The sequence below is a fragment of the Echeneis naucrates genome, chromosome 18 (genome assembly GCF_900963305.1).
Source record: "Echeneis naucrates chromosome 18, fEcheNa1.1, whole genome shotgun sequence".
NCBI classification, from domain to species: domain Eukaryota; kingdom Metazoa; phylum Chordata; class Actinopteri; order Carangiformes; family Echeneidae; genus Echeneis; species Echeneis naucrates.
Window position 1 is genome coordinate 13,549,711 of NC_042528.1, and position 16,761 is coordinate 13,566,471.

The 16,761-nt window shown below is 42.3% G+C and overlaps 1 protein-coding gene across 1 annotated transcript; it reads right to left on the reverse strand.

Moving 5' to 3' along the window:
• Positions 1 to 11,133: 11,133 nt before the first annotated feature.
• On the reverse strand, positions 11,134 to 14,349 carry LOC115059023 (inhibitor of growth protein 2-like). The gene is made up of 2 exons (XM_029526611.1): positions 14,087 to 14,349; positions 11,134 to 12,088 (listed from the first exon to the last, which is right to left on the reverse strand). Exons 1-2 carry the CDS (start codon positions 14,229 to 14,231, stop codon positions 11,388 to 11,390), a joined length of 846 nt encoding a protein of 281 aa, XP_029382471.1. The 5' UTR covers positions 14,232 to 14,349; the 3' UTR covers positions 11,134 to 11,387.
• Between the last annotated feature and the right edge of the window lie 2,412 nt (positions 14,350 to 16,761).

Below are 16,761 nucleotides of genomic sequence, written 5' to 3' on the forward strand. Positions count from 1 at the left end.
GAGTCGATTTCCTGACAGGCTGGAGTTTGTGCAACCGCCACAAACGCAATAATTTACCATGATAATGATAAATGAATGCAATACAACACTACTGAATACACAGCGACTCTGACTGATAACTGCCCAGTGTAGTTATATAGTTAGTATATATAAAGTATATATAGTTCTAGCAGAGCCTAGCATGTAGCTCCCACTGCCTACGTCATATGAAAAAAAGATTCTTTTAGAGGCTTAACTCAAAACTGTCACTTTTTGGACTAAATTTACGCTCTTATGTCTTGGAAAGAATTTTAAAACTCCATTACCCTTTGAAATGGTATGTTTTTAGACAAGATTACGTAAACATCTAAAAAAATGTAACCTGCAATATGCCCTTTAAGACTAACTGTATCCATGGATGATCATTGTGCTGGTGCTGCCATCTAGTGCCTGTTTATTACAGTGAGTTGACTTTCCAGTGCCATGCTTCGCTGTCCTGTCCCCTGTTTGACTTTGCTGCATCACAGCTATGAATTGTGTATTGTAAGAATTTTAATATAAAGCACAGCATCAGTTTCTGTCATCACAGATGTGACCTTTTCTCTGCCTACAGGGCTGTGCTTTGAACTGCACCTCTGCTTGGGGTGAGGGTTAGGGTTAGGGGAAAACTCCACAGGGAAAACTCCACGGAATGTGTGAAACTATTGTATTTTTATGTTTTTGTCTCATAATCAACCTGGTTTAAATGTCATAAAGGTTTAAGTAGATTTTGAGTCGTAGTCTTAAACCTGCATGACCCTCAGGGGGCAACTCCACTGTTTTTAAGAAGTCAGAATCCAAGTCTACAGGTGTATCTCAATAAATTAGAATATCATCAGAAATTTGATTTGTTTCAGTAATTCAATTCAAAACGTCAAGATGATTATGAGTCATTACACACAGACTGATATATATTTTATTTATAAGCCTTTATTTCTTAAAATTTTGTTGATAGTAACGATTATTACTAGGGATGCACCGATATCGGTATCTGGTATCAGTCCAATCACCACTGATACCACTTTACGGCAGTGCACGGTTTACAGCACTTGACTGCAAGGCGGGAAGCGAGGAGTCATGTCAGCAGTGTGGAACTATTTTCAGGTGAATGAGAGCGACAAAAAAACAAAGCAGAATGCTAATTATCCATCCATCCATTCATCTCAACCCTTTCCAGGTTGTGGGGAATGCTGGGGCCAATCCCAGCTCACTCTAGGCGAGGGGCGAGACAGAGACCAACAACCACTCACACTCACACTCACACTCAGACCTATGGACAATTTGGAGTCACCAATGAACCCAAACGTGATGTCATGGAGAATCCACAACAGGAACCGAACCAATGTAACCCATGAACCCATGAACCCAGTAAAAATTTGTGTTTGTCACAAGTTTCACTGCAGCATGTACAAGAAAATCATACTGAGGAATGGTGCTCAAATAACAGACGATCAAAGTAATTTTATGTGTGGTGGCGTACGTACTCGGTATCAGTATCAGTATTGGTAAGCACTTGTACACTACTCGTTTTGGACAAAAGTGGTATCAGTGCATGCCTAATTATTACTTACAGAAACAATCCAAAATTCAGTATCTCAGAAAAATATTAATATAACATAAGACCAACTTAGAAAGGATTTTTAACACAGAAATGTTGACCTACTGAAAAGTATGAACATGCACATAACTCAATTGGTCAGTGCTACTTTTGCATGAATCACGATCCCTTTGTGGCACTGCTGAGGTGCTATGGAAGCCCAAGGCTGACAGCAGCCTTTAGCTCTGCTGTGTTGTTGAGTCAGGTGTCTTGAAACCTCCTCCCCACAATATCCCATAGATTCTGTATAGGCTTTAGGCCAGGCAGTTGAATAGCCAATCAAGCACGGGTCCATAAACATGGTTCCTTAAACAACGTATTGGTACTTTTCGCAGTGTAGGCTGGCACCAAATGCTGCTGGAAGATTAAATCAGCATGTTAATAAAGCTGGTCAGCAGCGGGAAGCATGAAGTCTCTAATACTTGCTGGTAGATGGCTGCGCTGATAAAACACAGTGGAGCAACACCAGCAGATGACATGGCTACTCAAGCCAACACTGATTGTGGAAACTATACTGGACCCCATCTTCCTGTTTCTATGCACTCCATTTCTATGAACTTCATGCAGCATCCTATGTTCCTGTCTGTACCTGTGTTAAATATCCCTTCCTCCTGCTCTCATCTCTCCCACTTTTGCACTTAGCACTTGTTGAACAGTTAGCTTCTTTAGCAAGGGCCCTCCTTACACTCTTTGTGCGGGGTGTCAATGATCATCTTCTGGTGAACTGTCAGGTCAGTAGTCTTCTCCATGCTTGTGTAGCCCACTGAACCAGACTGATAGACCATTTAAAGGCTCGGGAAATGTTTGCAGGGGTTTTGAGTGAATTAGCTTATTAGAATATGTCACCAGGAGTCTCCAATATTGAACTTATTCACAATAATCAAATTTTGGGAGATACTGAATTTTGAGTTTTCATTAGCTGCAAGTGATCAAATCAAATCAAATCAGATTTATTTGTATAGCGCCAAATCATAACAAAGTTACATCAAGGCACTTTACATATAGAGCAGGTCTAGACCAAACTCTTTATAAATTTATTTAAAGAGACCCAACAGATCAGTTTTTTTTTTTTTTGTTTTTTTTTTTTTTTAAGAAAGATGGTTTTTATCAGCGCATGCAAGGAGGGAGTTAGAGAGAAAGAGGGAGAGAGGGTGACAGGGAGAGACAGAGAGAGAGAGAGAGAGAGAGAGAAGCTCAGTCCTTCCCCCAGCAGCCTAGGCCTACAGCAGCATAGCTAAAGAGTAGAGGACTTTTTAACTGTACTTTAACTGACTTTTTAATGTCTTCAAGACATGCCTGCAGTCTGACTATCTGACTGACTTCAAATCATAACAAAGTTACATCAAGGCACTTTACATATAGAGCAGGTCTAGACCAAACTCTTTATGAATTTATTTAAAGAGACCCAACAGATCCCCCGATGAGCAAGCACTTGGTGACAGTGGCAAGGAAAAACTTCCTTTAAGAGGCAGAAACCTCGAGCAGAACCAGGCTCAGGGGGGCGGCCATCTGCCTCGACTGGTTGGGTTGAGAAAGAGAGGAAGAGAGAGAGAGAGAGAGAGAGAGAGAGAGAGAGAGAGAGACACGGGGGGGGGAGTATAGGGTGAGAATGAAAGCAGGAGAGGGGATATTCAAACAGGTGTAGGCAGGAACATGTTGCTGCATGAAGTTCATGGAGATGATGCTGTAGTACAGAATTCATGAAGATATGACAGCAGCAGGTGTTTCAGGAACATGGGAGGGTGATGAGTCACCACCTGCAGGATGAGGACAGGGAGAGAGAGGAGAGGAACTGGGAGAGACAGAGACTTTGGCAGAACATGGTTAGTCAATGCAGTACACAAGAACTGGGAGAAACAGGGATTTAGGAGAAGTGTGGTTATTGTCAGCACCTGCAGGGGGGAGGGAGGGGGAGAGAGAGAGAGAGAAGCTCAGTCCTTCCCCCAGCAGCCTCGGCCTACAGCAGCATAGCTAAAGAGTAGAGGACTTTAACTTTTTAACTATCAGCTCTGTCATACAGGAAAGTTTTAAGCCTGGTCTTGAAAGTTACTAAAGAGTCCGCCCCCTGGACCGATACTGGAAGTTGGTTCCATAGAAGAGGAGCCTGATAACTGAACGATCTGCCTCCAGATTTACTCTTGGAGACTCTAGGAACCACAAGTAAACCTCCATCCAGAGAGCGGAGTGGCCTGCTAGGACAGTAAGGAACTATGAGCTCTCTGAGATATGATGGAGGTTGGTCATTAAGAGCTTTATACGTTAAAAGAAGGATTTTGAATTCTACTCTATATTTTACTGGCAGCCAATGAAGAGCAGCTAACACGGGAGAGATGTGATCTCTTTTCCTAGTTCCTGTTAATATTCGTGCAGCAGCGTTCTGAATTAACTGAAGGCCTTTTAGAGATTTGTTTGGACATCCAGATAGTGAGTTACAGTAGTCCAGCCTAGAAGTTACAAATGCATGGACTAGTTTTTCTGCATCATCCTGAGAAAGGATGTTTCTGATTTTCCTAATGTTTCTCAGGTGGAAGAAAGCTGCCCAACTAACTTGTTTTATGTGAGGGACAAAGGACATGTCCTGGTCAAAAATTACTCCAAGGTTTCTTACAGTGGAGCTGGAAGCCAAAGTGATGCCGCCCAAACTGATGAGATGATTAGACAGTATTTTTCTGAGGTGCTTAGGACCAAGTACAATAACTTCTGTTTTGCCAGAGTTGAGAAGTAAAAAATTTCCAGTCATCCAGACTTTTATGTCTTCAAAACATGCCTGCAGTCTGACTATCTGAGTGACTTTATTTGGCTTCATTGATAGGTACAGCTGAGTGTCGCCTGCATAGCAGTGGAAGTTGATGCTGTGTTTCCTGATGTTGCCTAGAGGAAGCAGATAAAGCGTAAAGAGGATTGGTCCAAGTACCGAACCCTGTGGGACTCCATGACTGACTACAGTGCATGAGGAGGAGCTGTTGTTTACATCAGCGGTCCCCAACCTTTTTTGTGCCACGGACCGGTTTAATGTCAGACAATATTTCCACGGACCAGCCTTTAAGGTGTGGCGTATAAATGCAACAAAATAAAATGATACGATCGGCATAAAAACTGTGCTATTTTCTAAATGTCATAATAAACGTGAATCCACTGTGCACTCGTATGCAACTTTATTAGCAGCGTCATCGTAACATCCTCTCTGCCCCCTAACCCCAAACCTAAATGCAGCTTTCTTTTTCATGGAAGTCACAGGCTCTTCTTCTGTCTCCTCACTGGGCCTTTTCCCCTTCACAAAGAAACTATCCTTTTTTAATCATTTCGCTAGCTTGTGGGTTTAATTTTAGCGGTAACGTATCACATGACCGAGACAAGCTCAAGAGTGAGTCATAGACGGATGTAACGGAGAGAATCCGGTCATTTTTCAAAATAAAACATAGCTCAGATTCAGATAATAAATAAAACATAAATAATGTATGTTATTTATTCTTTCTGCGCGGCCCGGTTCAAAAGACCCACGGACCGGTACTGGTCCGCGGGGGTTGGGGACCGCTGGTTTACATGAACAAACTGATGTCTATCTGATAAGTAGGATTTGAACCACCTTAGTGCAGTTCCTTTAATTCCAATTTCATGTTCCAGTCTCTGCAGTAAAATATTATGATCTATGGTGTTGAATGCAGCACTAAGATCTAGAAGGAGAAGTATGGAGGCTGATCCATTGTCTGAGGCCATTAGAATGTCATTGGAGACTTTAACCAGCGCTGTTTCTGTGCTATGATGGGCTTTAAATCCTGACTGAAACTCTTCAAACAAACTGTTCCCATCCAGATGCTCATGTAGTTGTTTTGCTACAGCTTTCTCAATGATTTTAGGAATAAATGGAAGGTAAGATATGGGTCTATAATTGGCCAAAACATCTGGTTTCAGCTTTTTAAGCTGGGGTTTGATGACCGCAGTCTTAAGTGCCTGAGGTACATAACCCAGAAATAAAGTCAGATTAATCAAATCTAGAATGAACGGCTCAGTTTAATAAAAAATCTCTTTAAGGAGGTTAGTCTGTACTGGGTCTAATAGACAGGTTGATGATCTGGATGATGAGACTATAAAAGTTATATTCATGAAAATAAAATAAAAAAAAACTTGAAATATATCAATCTGTGTGTAATGATTCTATATACGGGTAATTATTTATATAATTACACTCTTTGATGATATTTACTAATTTGTTTAGATGCCTTTGTATGTGAAAATGGCCAGTACTGTCCAAGGAAAGGGCTTTCTAATTGTTCAGGCTCTAGTATAATAGAGATCAGGGTATAGAACATTTTATATGACATTTGGTATACAAATATCTCATAAACCATGATATATCAGCTAAGGAAAAATACTTGAGATATTATCCTTTCTTTTTCAGGATCAAGTCAAAGTAAAATTGTCATTATTGTGTTGTGGATCCAAACTAAACCTACTGTGTGTCTATCTGAGCATATATCACCCTGATAAATGCAAAATATGCTGGAATTGCTGATTGCATGTTGTCAAGTGCTTCACATTAGTCAGGAAACGTGATGGACTGACATCAATATCAGCATTATCCAGAAAAACAGATGTAGCCTATAATCCATGTTTGTATCCTGGCATGATGGAAGTTGACTCCCTCTGCCAGCAGGTATGCTTTGTGCCGCTCCACAAGAACTGGAGCGGTGTATGTGTTGAATTTGGCCAGATGATGCTTCTCCTGCAGACTGGTCAGATTGGAGCACAGCCTTTACAGCAGCTTACCCGTGATTTTAACTCTACATCTTTACAGTCAGGAGCTTAATCAGCAGCGTGGTGACACTTTGATATCGATACCAGGTAAAAACGTATTACTAAAGTTTACGTCTCTAAACATTTTTGCTTCTTTTGTGTTATAAGTGCAGCAGGCTTAATGGCTCTTGGTCAGTTTAATGTGTTCAGATCCAATCTTCGTCACGTTTATTTCCTTTTGCAAGTTTGAAGGACTGGTCTGAATTCTGTGTCTAACCTCCCAGACTCTACTGGTCTAACTTGATTAAGAAGAGCGATGTGAGGAGACTGACTGAGATCACAGTCATTCCCTGTCCTCACTATGAGTACTGCCTGCTATAGGATGGACAGATTCTTTTGGGCCTGTCAGAGACCAGGTGAGAGTCAGGAACCCAGTCAAGGTGTGGAACCTTGCTACTGTGGGGAAAATGAGCCAAACAAAACATTTTCTGATGTCCAAAGTCCAAAGCTGATTTTGGTAGGAGCCACCTTAGATCTGGTTGTTGTTGCAGGGATTAACTTCATCGTCCTTCTCCTTATTTTTTTTATGACTTTTTAGTCTAATACGGCTTTATTCCCACCTGCTTCAGTCATTTTAACAAATATACATGTTGCTAATTAGGATCCATAACAACCTGCCCTTTGAACCCATTATTACACCTTTGTCCCTGAATTTCAGTTCATTTTGCAGTGGTAGAAGCAAAATCATTCCCTTGACTTACCTTTTCAATAGTGCGAAAGAAGATATCTCTGTCATAAAAACATAAATTATTGACTTTTGTTCAAATCCACCAAAAAAACATGACCTTAGAGCTCAGACCCATTTCCAGTCCGACAACAAAATCTTCTCGTCTCCTGATGCAAGGGTCAGTCGTTCCCATGCTGATCCCATGCTTTATGGTGTATTTTCCTCTAAATGGGACCATCTTTAAAAAATACACCATCTGAAATGAATCAATCATGTTGTATTGAAGAAGAGTTGAAACTAGAGACTGAGACTATAAAGTCATCAGTAACATTTCCTTAGCTAATAAATCAATCACTTTTCAGAGTCTCAGTCCACTTTGATGGTCTACAGCAGAGGTGTCCACCTCCAGTCCTGGAGGGTCACTGTCCTGCATGTTTTAGGTGTTTTCCTGCTCCAACACACCTGATTCAAATGATCAGCTCGTACTCAAGCTCTGCTGAGGTCTGATCGGGAGTCACTCATTTGAATCAGGTGTGTTGGAGCAGGAAGCATCTAAAATATGCAGGACAGTAGCTCTCCAGGACTGGAGGTGGACAGTACAGTATGTCCTGGCCATGAAGGGGTGCTGCAGTGCTCTCAGATTGTGGTCTGTGAACCTGCATCACTCTCACTTCATGGTGATTGGTTTAGAGTGACACAAGCAGAGTGAAAGTAGGTGGGGTTTGGATTTAAATTAGGCTACAACTGACTTTTCCAATATTACCAAACGTGGCTTAAGTTGAGGTTTCTTAATATCTGAATAATAATGTATGTGGCCATCGTAATGAAAGAAAACAAAAAAAACAATTATTAGAGGCATAAACATCTGCAGGTGTATTGAACTTTTTAATTGAAACTATAGAAATGATCAGGTCTTATCTGATGCTTTGCTCATATCTTATGATGGCACTCATGGACAGGCCGCATAGAGCTCAAAGCTCCTTCTCCTTTGTTTCAGCAATGCTGTGGGATGTCCCGACAGAGCCAATGTGAAAGGACGAGGAAGCTGGAGAAAAAGGTGAGAGGAGGAGGAGAGAAGGGGAATGTGCAGAGAAAAATACTACTGCATCAGCAGTTTATTTTGGCTTTTTATTTAAGCAATATATATTGGCAGCCTGAACAGACAGGTAATAGATTAGAATTAGAATAAGTGGCACAAAATAATTTTGATTAGTGAGAAAGGGCTGTGTGGGAATGAGGAGCAGGCGTGAATGGATGGATGGATGGCAAGGAACACAAAGGAAAGTGTGAGGACATAAAGTAGTAGGGGATGGGAAGTGAAGGAAATGATGCGGCAGCAGTGGGGAAAGATGTTGCTGGACTTGCCTGGAGAATGAAAAATTAATTCTTCTTAAACGTATTCATTAATCAGGTTTTTTCATTTGGGTGGTGGAGAAAATCTCCCACAGTTTTCCTGGTCTTAGAGCTGGTGACTGTGATGAGCAGTGTATGATGTAGGTTTATCCTCATCACTGTGGCGACCCCTCCTTCCGTGGCAACAAATGGCCCCAAAGTGAAAAACAGAGTAGCATTCAGCCCTGTTCCTTTCTTATGACCTCACCCACCAAGACACTGTTGTCCGCATCTCTGTGAAACAGTGCCACTGGGTTTTTAATTTGAAGATGCAGATCCATCTCTAATAATAACAGCGAACATCCCTCTATACATCAGATGAGGCCTGATCATGTCCTACAGTGACATCATCAGTCACCTGAGGAAGAGTGGTGTGTCTGCTTTCTGCACCCTGTGGGACCTGGAGAAATGCATGGTGGGAAATCTATTTCTTCCAGTTTATTCTTTATCAGAATATTTTTAATAGTTATGCCTTCTGTATGGCAAAAGAAATATTTGACAATGCGGCTGACGTGTGATTTGATCTTTAATTTTGAAGGTGATGAACAGACTGATGACTGAAGCTTGAGTTTAATGCATAGCTGTCAGACAGTGCAAACAGAATAGTCTTTGGACTGACAGAAGGCAACAGGTAAACGTGTCCAAGTTTTATACATCAATGGAAGTGTTCTGAGGGCGCACAAAAAGTGATAAACAAGGCAGGGATACCAAAATTAACAAATGCTAAGGTTTGTAAATGGCTAAACTGGAGCCACAAGTCACACACAGAAACACAGCCAGCTTCGCCAGCTTCGCATTCAAAGGAATAGGAAAATGTGTTCAAAGCTTTGACTGGTACTGTCCATGCAACAGTCACTGCTCTTGGCTGTTTGTCTGTGGAAATTTTCCATCACTCAGCTCATGCCCTGGACAGACGATCAGGGTGCAGCTCTGTTTAAACAGCCAATGTCAGCTAAAGTAAAATTAGCTGACTAATTGACTTAAACTGCAGCTAGTGTAGCACCATTAACATTACAAACAAGCCATAATACTCCACTCCTCACAGAGGACGCTCTATATGGTTAATATAATATTTTTGAACGCTGCTGAAATAGGAAAATAATTAATACCCTAATGCCATTTAATATTAGAAATGAGACTTTCACATATTCACCCTGGTGTGTTTCTATTACATAATTTAAACATGGAAATGATTAAATGACTGTTCTGTTTAAAGTCTATCTGTATGGCTTCTAAATATTATGCACCTGTTTTGTTGTCCTCCAGCTGCATGTGTCACATTTCCTTTGTTCCAGTCCTGAAGTTCGGCTGTGACTCTGAGGATATAGACAGCCCACATTAAAGTTGCTGCAGCAGAATGTGCAGCACTAACTTAAAATTCTCAAAGATAGCTGAGCCTACGGGACCTGGAGATGTGGAGCATCCTGTCTGTGCTCTCCCTGAATGCTCGTGACCACCGTATGAGGCTGCTCCATCAACACCCTCTGACCCTCATCAGGGTCCGTTTTACATCCAGGCCAGTTCAGGACGCAGCAGCTCAAGCCTCTAAAGATGTAAATCTGTTTGGTGAGTCCAGCAGCAGTGAGGAAGAAAAGGAGAGGTCAAAGGATGGGACAGTCTCTGCAGCTGTTAGGGCTAGTTTGAGGACCAACACCTAAGCAGCTCTCTGTGAGATAAAAGGGAGATGAGATTTGCATGACTGTTGGATTAGACTGTTAGTATAGTTAGAAGGACAGTTGGCTGTAAAAGTTGTCAATTCAAAAGCTTGATTAAGTGCAGAAGTATGATTATATAACAATACTTTTAGTCCCAAAAGACATGTGTGGCTGAATGACTTAGTTATAATGTAACTGCTGTACTGTGAGAAAAATGTTTTAGACCGTGTGCATTTCTTAGCGTAGAACCAATCTTATATGAATCACACCAATTAGACATAAGGTTATAACTACCTGTTTGATACTGTGTAGATCTAAAACAGCCCTGGACTCCTCTCAGAGCAGCAGATATTTTAACTGCTGGAAGTTGTGAGGTGAAGCCTCCATGGATCTGTACTTGTTGGTCCAGCTCATCCCACAGATGCTGGAATGGAGCTAAATTAACACCTTCAGTGGTTTGTTGTTCCTCAAAACCATTCCTGAAGCATTAGGGAGCATTATCCAGCTGACAGAGGCCACTGACATTAGGGAATGCTGTTTCCATGAAGGGCAGCTGATTGTTTTTCACACTGAAGAAAACACAGGTCACTGAATGACAATACTTTGTTTTAATGAATATAAAAAGAAATGTACACAATAGTGATAGTGAACCAGTGAAAACGTTAAGTCCACACACAGCGTTCTACTCCAGTGTCCTATCAACAATCATCTCCTCAATTAAATATCAATATCTTGTAAACATATTACATGTGAAGGTTATTCTCTAGAAGCCAGTATCGTAGAAAGATAGATGCAGATTCCAAATAACTGAGTATAATTTAGGAAGTTAGAATAACGTTTGGCCAAAACTGAACAAACTAATAACCATTAATTGGAATACCTGTTTCTTCTTCTTTTTTTTTTTCTTTTTTAAATGAGGAACGTGACCAGAATAAAAAGTAAACCAAATTATTCTCTTTTTTTCGCTTACAAGTCAAAAAAAAAAAACAAAAACAAAATAAAATCCCACAGAGAGCGAAACACTTGAGGACGACAGCAGCTTCAGGCAGATGTTTCTCGCAACAGCTGGACTCCCTATAGTCCACAGTGCGCCGATAACCAGCGGGAGCAATCAGTGATGTAACAGCAATCACAACTTGTCCTTGATTAATAATAAGCGCTGCTACTCATGGTGTTTGATTGTGCTCTTATAACATCACAAGTACTTTTATCAACTACCACGCAGTTCTAACCCCCAAGAAGAAGAACTCTGAGATGAAGGTCACTACCTGGAACGACGGTCTTTTCTGTTCTTGTCTAGGCTTTTGTCCATGGTCTTTTCGTTGTCCCCTCTGCATTTGGGGCAGTACCACTTGCCTTTGGGCTTGTAGGTCAGCCCCACACAGGAGAAGTGAAACCATTCAATGGGGCACTGGTCGTTATCACATCCAATCATCTCGCCATAAGACACCTGCTCACAGAGGCAGTAAGTGGGCTCATTGGGGTCAATAGCAAATTCTACTGGCGATGCGTCCCGTTCCTGTTTGGACTTGCGCTTTTTCTTCTTTGCAGACTTGGACTTCTTTTCTCGGGGTGGAGGGATGGAAAGCTCCTCCGAGGCATCGTCCACCATAGACCCGTTGGCTGAAGGGTGGTTGGAGTCACGGCTCTCGCTGTTACGCTGGCGTCTTGGACGCCGGTTTGAGGTGCGCTCAGGGGCCGGGGGCTCCTGGATGCTGGATCGCCGCTCCGTGCTGAGCCGCTCAGCCTCGCTGGGTTCCTGGAGGCACAGGGAATGAGAGTCCATTTGGCGAGAGCGGTTCTCCACCAGTTCTGTCATCTGGGTCACCACGTGAATCTTCTCATCTCCAAGCTCCTGGCTGATGATGAGCGCCCGCTGCAGCTGGATCTGTAGGCGCTTCCTTTGAGCTGCATCCTGTTCACCTTTGTACTTCTCGAACACTTCATCCACCTCTTTCAGCACCTCTGCAGAGCACAAACCACACAGGCAAATTAATGAACTGGACCCTCTACTAATTTTTTTTTTTTTTTTAGGTGTTGTGTTTCTCATTGCATTTGTAAAACTGTTGGGGGGAAAAAAGGCATGGGAAGATTACTTTTTACCAGTGTCATTTCAAAATGGCTTATATCTCTAAAATGAGCATGAAAATTATGTTTTTACTTTAAGTGAACTTATTCTACCAACTTGGTGAACATTTAACTATGTACAGAACAGCACACTAACACTGGGTGGTTCCTTGGTTCTCCACATCGTGACTGCACCACACCAGTTTTACAGATTTGTCGCCTGCAAATTCTTCTCCTGGTCTATCATATACCACAAAAGGCCTAAAAGGATAGTGGATGGGGGGGAGTTGAAGTGCAATAAACTCACTGGAATCTAGATGAAACCAGTCTGAGAAAACTTTATCATTGTCCTGCTGGTACAATGGTAAAATGCAGCCATAAAATACAGATCCCAGTCAGCAACAATTCTCAGAGTGTGGCACTCAGAGAACTTACGCCACTATCAATGTGCACTGTTGACATAAGGCTGGTTGGGTCCATGGAAACAGTATCTACCATCTGCTGCCACAGCAAAAATTCAGATCCATCAGAGCAGGTCTCGGACTGTCCAGTCACTGCAACCTCAGCATTCTGCTCAGAGGTTTGATTAGAACATGAAGGAACGCTCCTGACACACACCGATTGGCTGACTATATGAAGAAGCAGGTGCACAGCTGTTCCTAATAAAGTGCCCGTCCAACTTTTCAGCGGACATTTTAAACTTTTGGCTGACGTGAAATAGAAATTGGACATGTTAGATAGGGGGCAGGAGAGGGCGGAGCCACACTGAGAGCCAACCCACGGGAAGTGACGCCAGTCGGAGGGGGTGCCTTGAGGAGCTATCCGGCTCTGCGGTTCGAGATCTAGGGAGCAGAGTAGTGGGGTGGACGTCGATCCAGCCCTCAAATGTGTGTAGTCTCTCCCGAAAATGATTTAAAACCAATGCGCGTGAGTTCATTCGATTTCCGTCACTATCTATCGATGGTGTCGTTCAACTTATCGCGAGCGGCGGCAGTTCAACACCGCCGCTTAGCCTGTGTCAACACAACGCAACAATGACAATTGTTTTTCCTACAATAAACGCATTTGTTCGAATACTAACCGCCTTAACGTTGACGACAGAGTCATTAATCGCTCTTATCGGCTAAATACCGAGCCCACCTCACGGACAGCAAGGCGAAAATGAACAGTTAACCAGCACTCTTTAGTATGCATAATGTCACACAAGCCTGCATTAAGGAAACTGCAATGTCTGTTAACCATGGTCGTTGGGCAAAGGGTCATACATCAATTAAGACAATTACCCAATTTCTACGCATCCTCATTCTGTGTTGTGGTATTCGGCATACGTTTCATAGACCAAGTAGCGTTTCTTTCAAATAAAAAACCAAGTTTACGCATCGTTTTACCTGCTATTCGCACAATAATCCTCCGTGGAAACACCGCGCTGGGCGGCAGTGTATAGTCTATAGCTATTGAAAAAGTTGAGATTTTATGATTACACGGTTCTAGTTTTGGGACTGTATTAACACCGAATGTGCCATCAGACACCAAATATTCATTCACAGATCATTATCAGGTCACAATATACATTTGTAGAAAGACACATAGTGCATTTCAGAATTTCCTCGATCAGATTGGTATCGCACACAAAACAGGACTGAGTATCCGAGCAATGCTAACTGTCGCTTTGCTTGCTTGTTGAATTAGCCCTTGGTCTATCGATACAATTGTCCACATTTCAGCCGGTCACCTTAGTGTTGGGATGAAACAAGGGGCGCTCAGTTTTTGCAAAATGGGAACACAAGCCTCGCGCCTGCTCCACCATTTCAGCCCATCCTCTCACACTGCCGTCAATGTTTAACACTTTTACACACACGCAGTTAGAATTCACGAGAAAAGCGTATAACACAATACCTTGATACTTTGCATCAATTTCTCGAAGCAGGGAAACATTTCTTTGTATGTCCAATGGTAGGGACTCCACACATTCCAGATAATCCTCCACATAGTTGACCAGTTGTTGCGACTTGTCGGCATTTGGGTAGTGGTGGCCTAACATCGTCCCTACGATGCATAGAGGCACTAAAACAATATGGAGGAAATGGGGAAAATATACAGTTAAAATCAAATGATTGGCGACTTTGCAGCTTGTAGGGCAGTTCCAGGCAGCAGTTCACTTCAAACAAAACTCAAGCTACTGCGCATGCGGGAGTAATAGCCTTTTATGGAATTGTACAGTTTCCTCTCATTTGTCGTCATCGAAGGCGGTGCCTGGTGAAATTGCAGCATTGGGATTGGTAGAGACTGGCCTCATTATCATAGTATTTTCCCGGGAAATCAATCCAAAGGGGAAAGTGAAAACATAGTGCTGCCACAGCACACAATGAGATTACATTTGACCTTGTTTCTCATTAAAGTAGAGCAGCAGAAGGCTCAAAGGCTCAGTTACTATTCTTTAATTCATATGTAAATCACGAGGATCGTAATGATAGATTAATTAATCCATCTTCTACCGTTTATCCGTTTCTAGAGCCAATCCCAGCTCAGATCGGGCGAAGGCGGGCTGCACCCTGGACAGGTCCCCAGTCTATTGACTCACACCTACGGACAATTTAGTCAGCAATTATCCTACACATACATGTCTATGGACGTTGGGTGGTTGCCCCGCAAGCACGGGGAGAACATGCTATGTCCGCACAGAAAGCCCCCAGGCTTTGTCCATTGTTCTTAACAGCAACATGAAAATCTGGATGACCACTTTTAAAAGTGTCTGTTTTGCTCCTTTCCCCGCACTGTCTCTGTCCGTTATCTGTTACAGTATCTCAACTAGTAGTCTTTTTATATACAGTGTTGCTGACATAACCATTGTTATTATAACAAAAAGTATGAATTTACGATACTTATAAAATCATATTTCCTACTACTACTACCACTCCCACTACTACCATTATTCTGAGTGCATCACTACTACAGCAGTGCAACAGCTACATTTAATTTTCCAATGACTCAATTTGATGACAATACAATGACAAATGAACCCAAAATCAATTTAAACTCTGGTGGTCTAAAAGCTGAATTTGGACACAGATGCTCTTTATACGACCAGGGTCACAAGGAAGTCAGAGTCTGACTTCGGTGGCCTGGGGCTTTAGGGGCACCTGGGCTTTTGGGTGATAATCTCCAGTGCTGTTTGAATGACGGCAGGAGCCGCCTCCACTGAAATACATAATTTATCTCAGTTACGTTGTGGTCAAGTTAAATGCAGCGCTGAGTCACTGAGTCACATGAACACCCCGGTGTGTGTGTGTGTGTGTGTGTGTGTGTGTGTGCGAGAGAGGGAGAGAGAGAAAGAACATGACCATTCGAGAAAGTCTCACAAGGACCTTTCCCCCCAGTTTTGTTCAACCGCCTCTTCTTTCTGTCTCAGTGGTTTCGTTTCCTGACTTTCGAAGTCAGTTGGTCAATACATCATTAGCATATAAGAATCAACGTTTCTGCTTCCGGTTTGTATTTTCAAAATACAATCCCTTCAGTGTGAGACATTGCATCCAAATTTCATGGTATGATAAGTAATCAAACACGAATCAAATACAATAAGTTGTTTTATTTTGATTGAATAATTAGAACTGGATTAGCGCTGTTGCCGCACAGCAAGAAGAATGTGGGTTCAATTCCCAAACCTAGGTCCTTTCGGTATGGAGCATGTGTTCGAGTTTCCTCCCACAGTGAAAGAGGTCAACTGGTGACTCTAAATTGCCTGTAGGTCTGAGTGTGAGTGGTTGTTTGTCTGTCTGTCTCTGTGTGTTGGGTCTGTGATGGGCTGGTGACCTGTCCAGGGTGACCCCCCCCCCCCCCCCCTTGTTCCAGATCATTGTAATTATTTTCATGCCATCTCATCCACTGTGCTTGTTTTCAGTTTTATCGTGTTCATCCACACATTAAGTGGTTAAAATTCCCACTTCATTCGCGAGAAAGGGTAAAATGTCACGCTATACTACGATATACACAGTACTGCACAGTCCATGAAAAAATATGAAATATTGTCTAATCTGGGGTGAATCCCGTGATTTTCATTGCACTGATACCAAAGCACTGATACCAAGCAGGTTAAAAAAAACAAGAAGTAATTTTAGGAAATTAAAAGCACTCATTCATCGTTTACTTCTACCGATTATCGGGTTGCGGGGTTTGCTGCCAAAATGCCAATGCCAATACTTTGAGCAAGAGCGGGGTTCATCCTGGACAGGTCAGCAGTCCATCACAGGGCCAACACACAGAGACAGAGACAAAGCCCTATCCATGCAGCCATCCAGGAAAACTTCTCCACAAATTTTTAATAAATGTTTATACTAGCCTATTGGAAGGGAATCCCCATTATTATGTCATTACTGTTTGGATTGAAATATTTGACATTCTGCACGAGAAATAAAATCCAACTAATATATATATATATGTGCGGATTTTATTTGTAAATGAGAGACTTCCTGTCATGCTCTGTGTGCCGCTGCTTGTTGTGGACTAGTGTACGGAGCTGTACACCGTGGGGGACAGACTGACTGAGAGTCCAGCTGAGTGTCGCACTTGTCGCC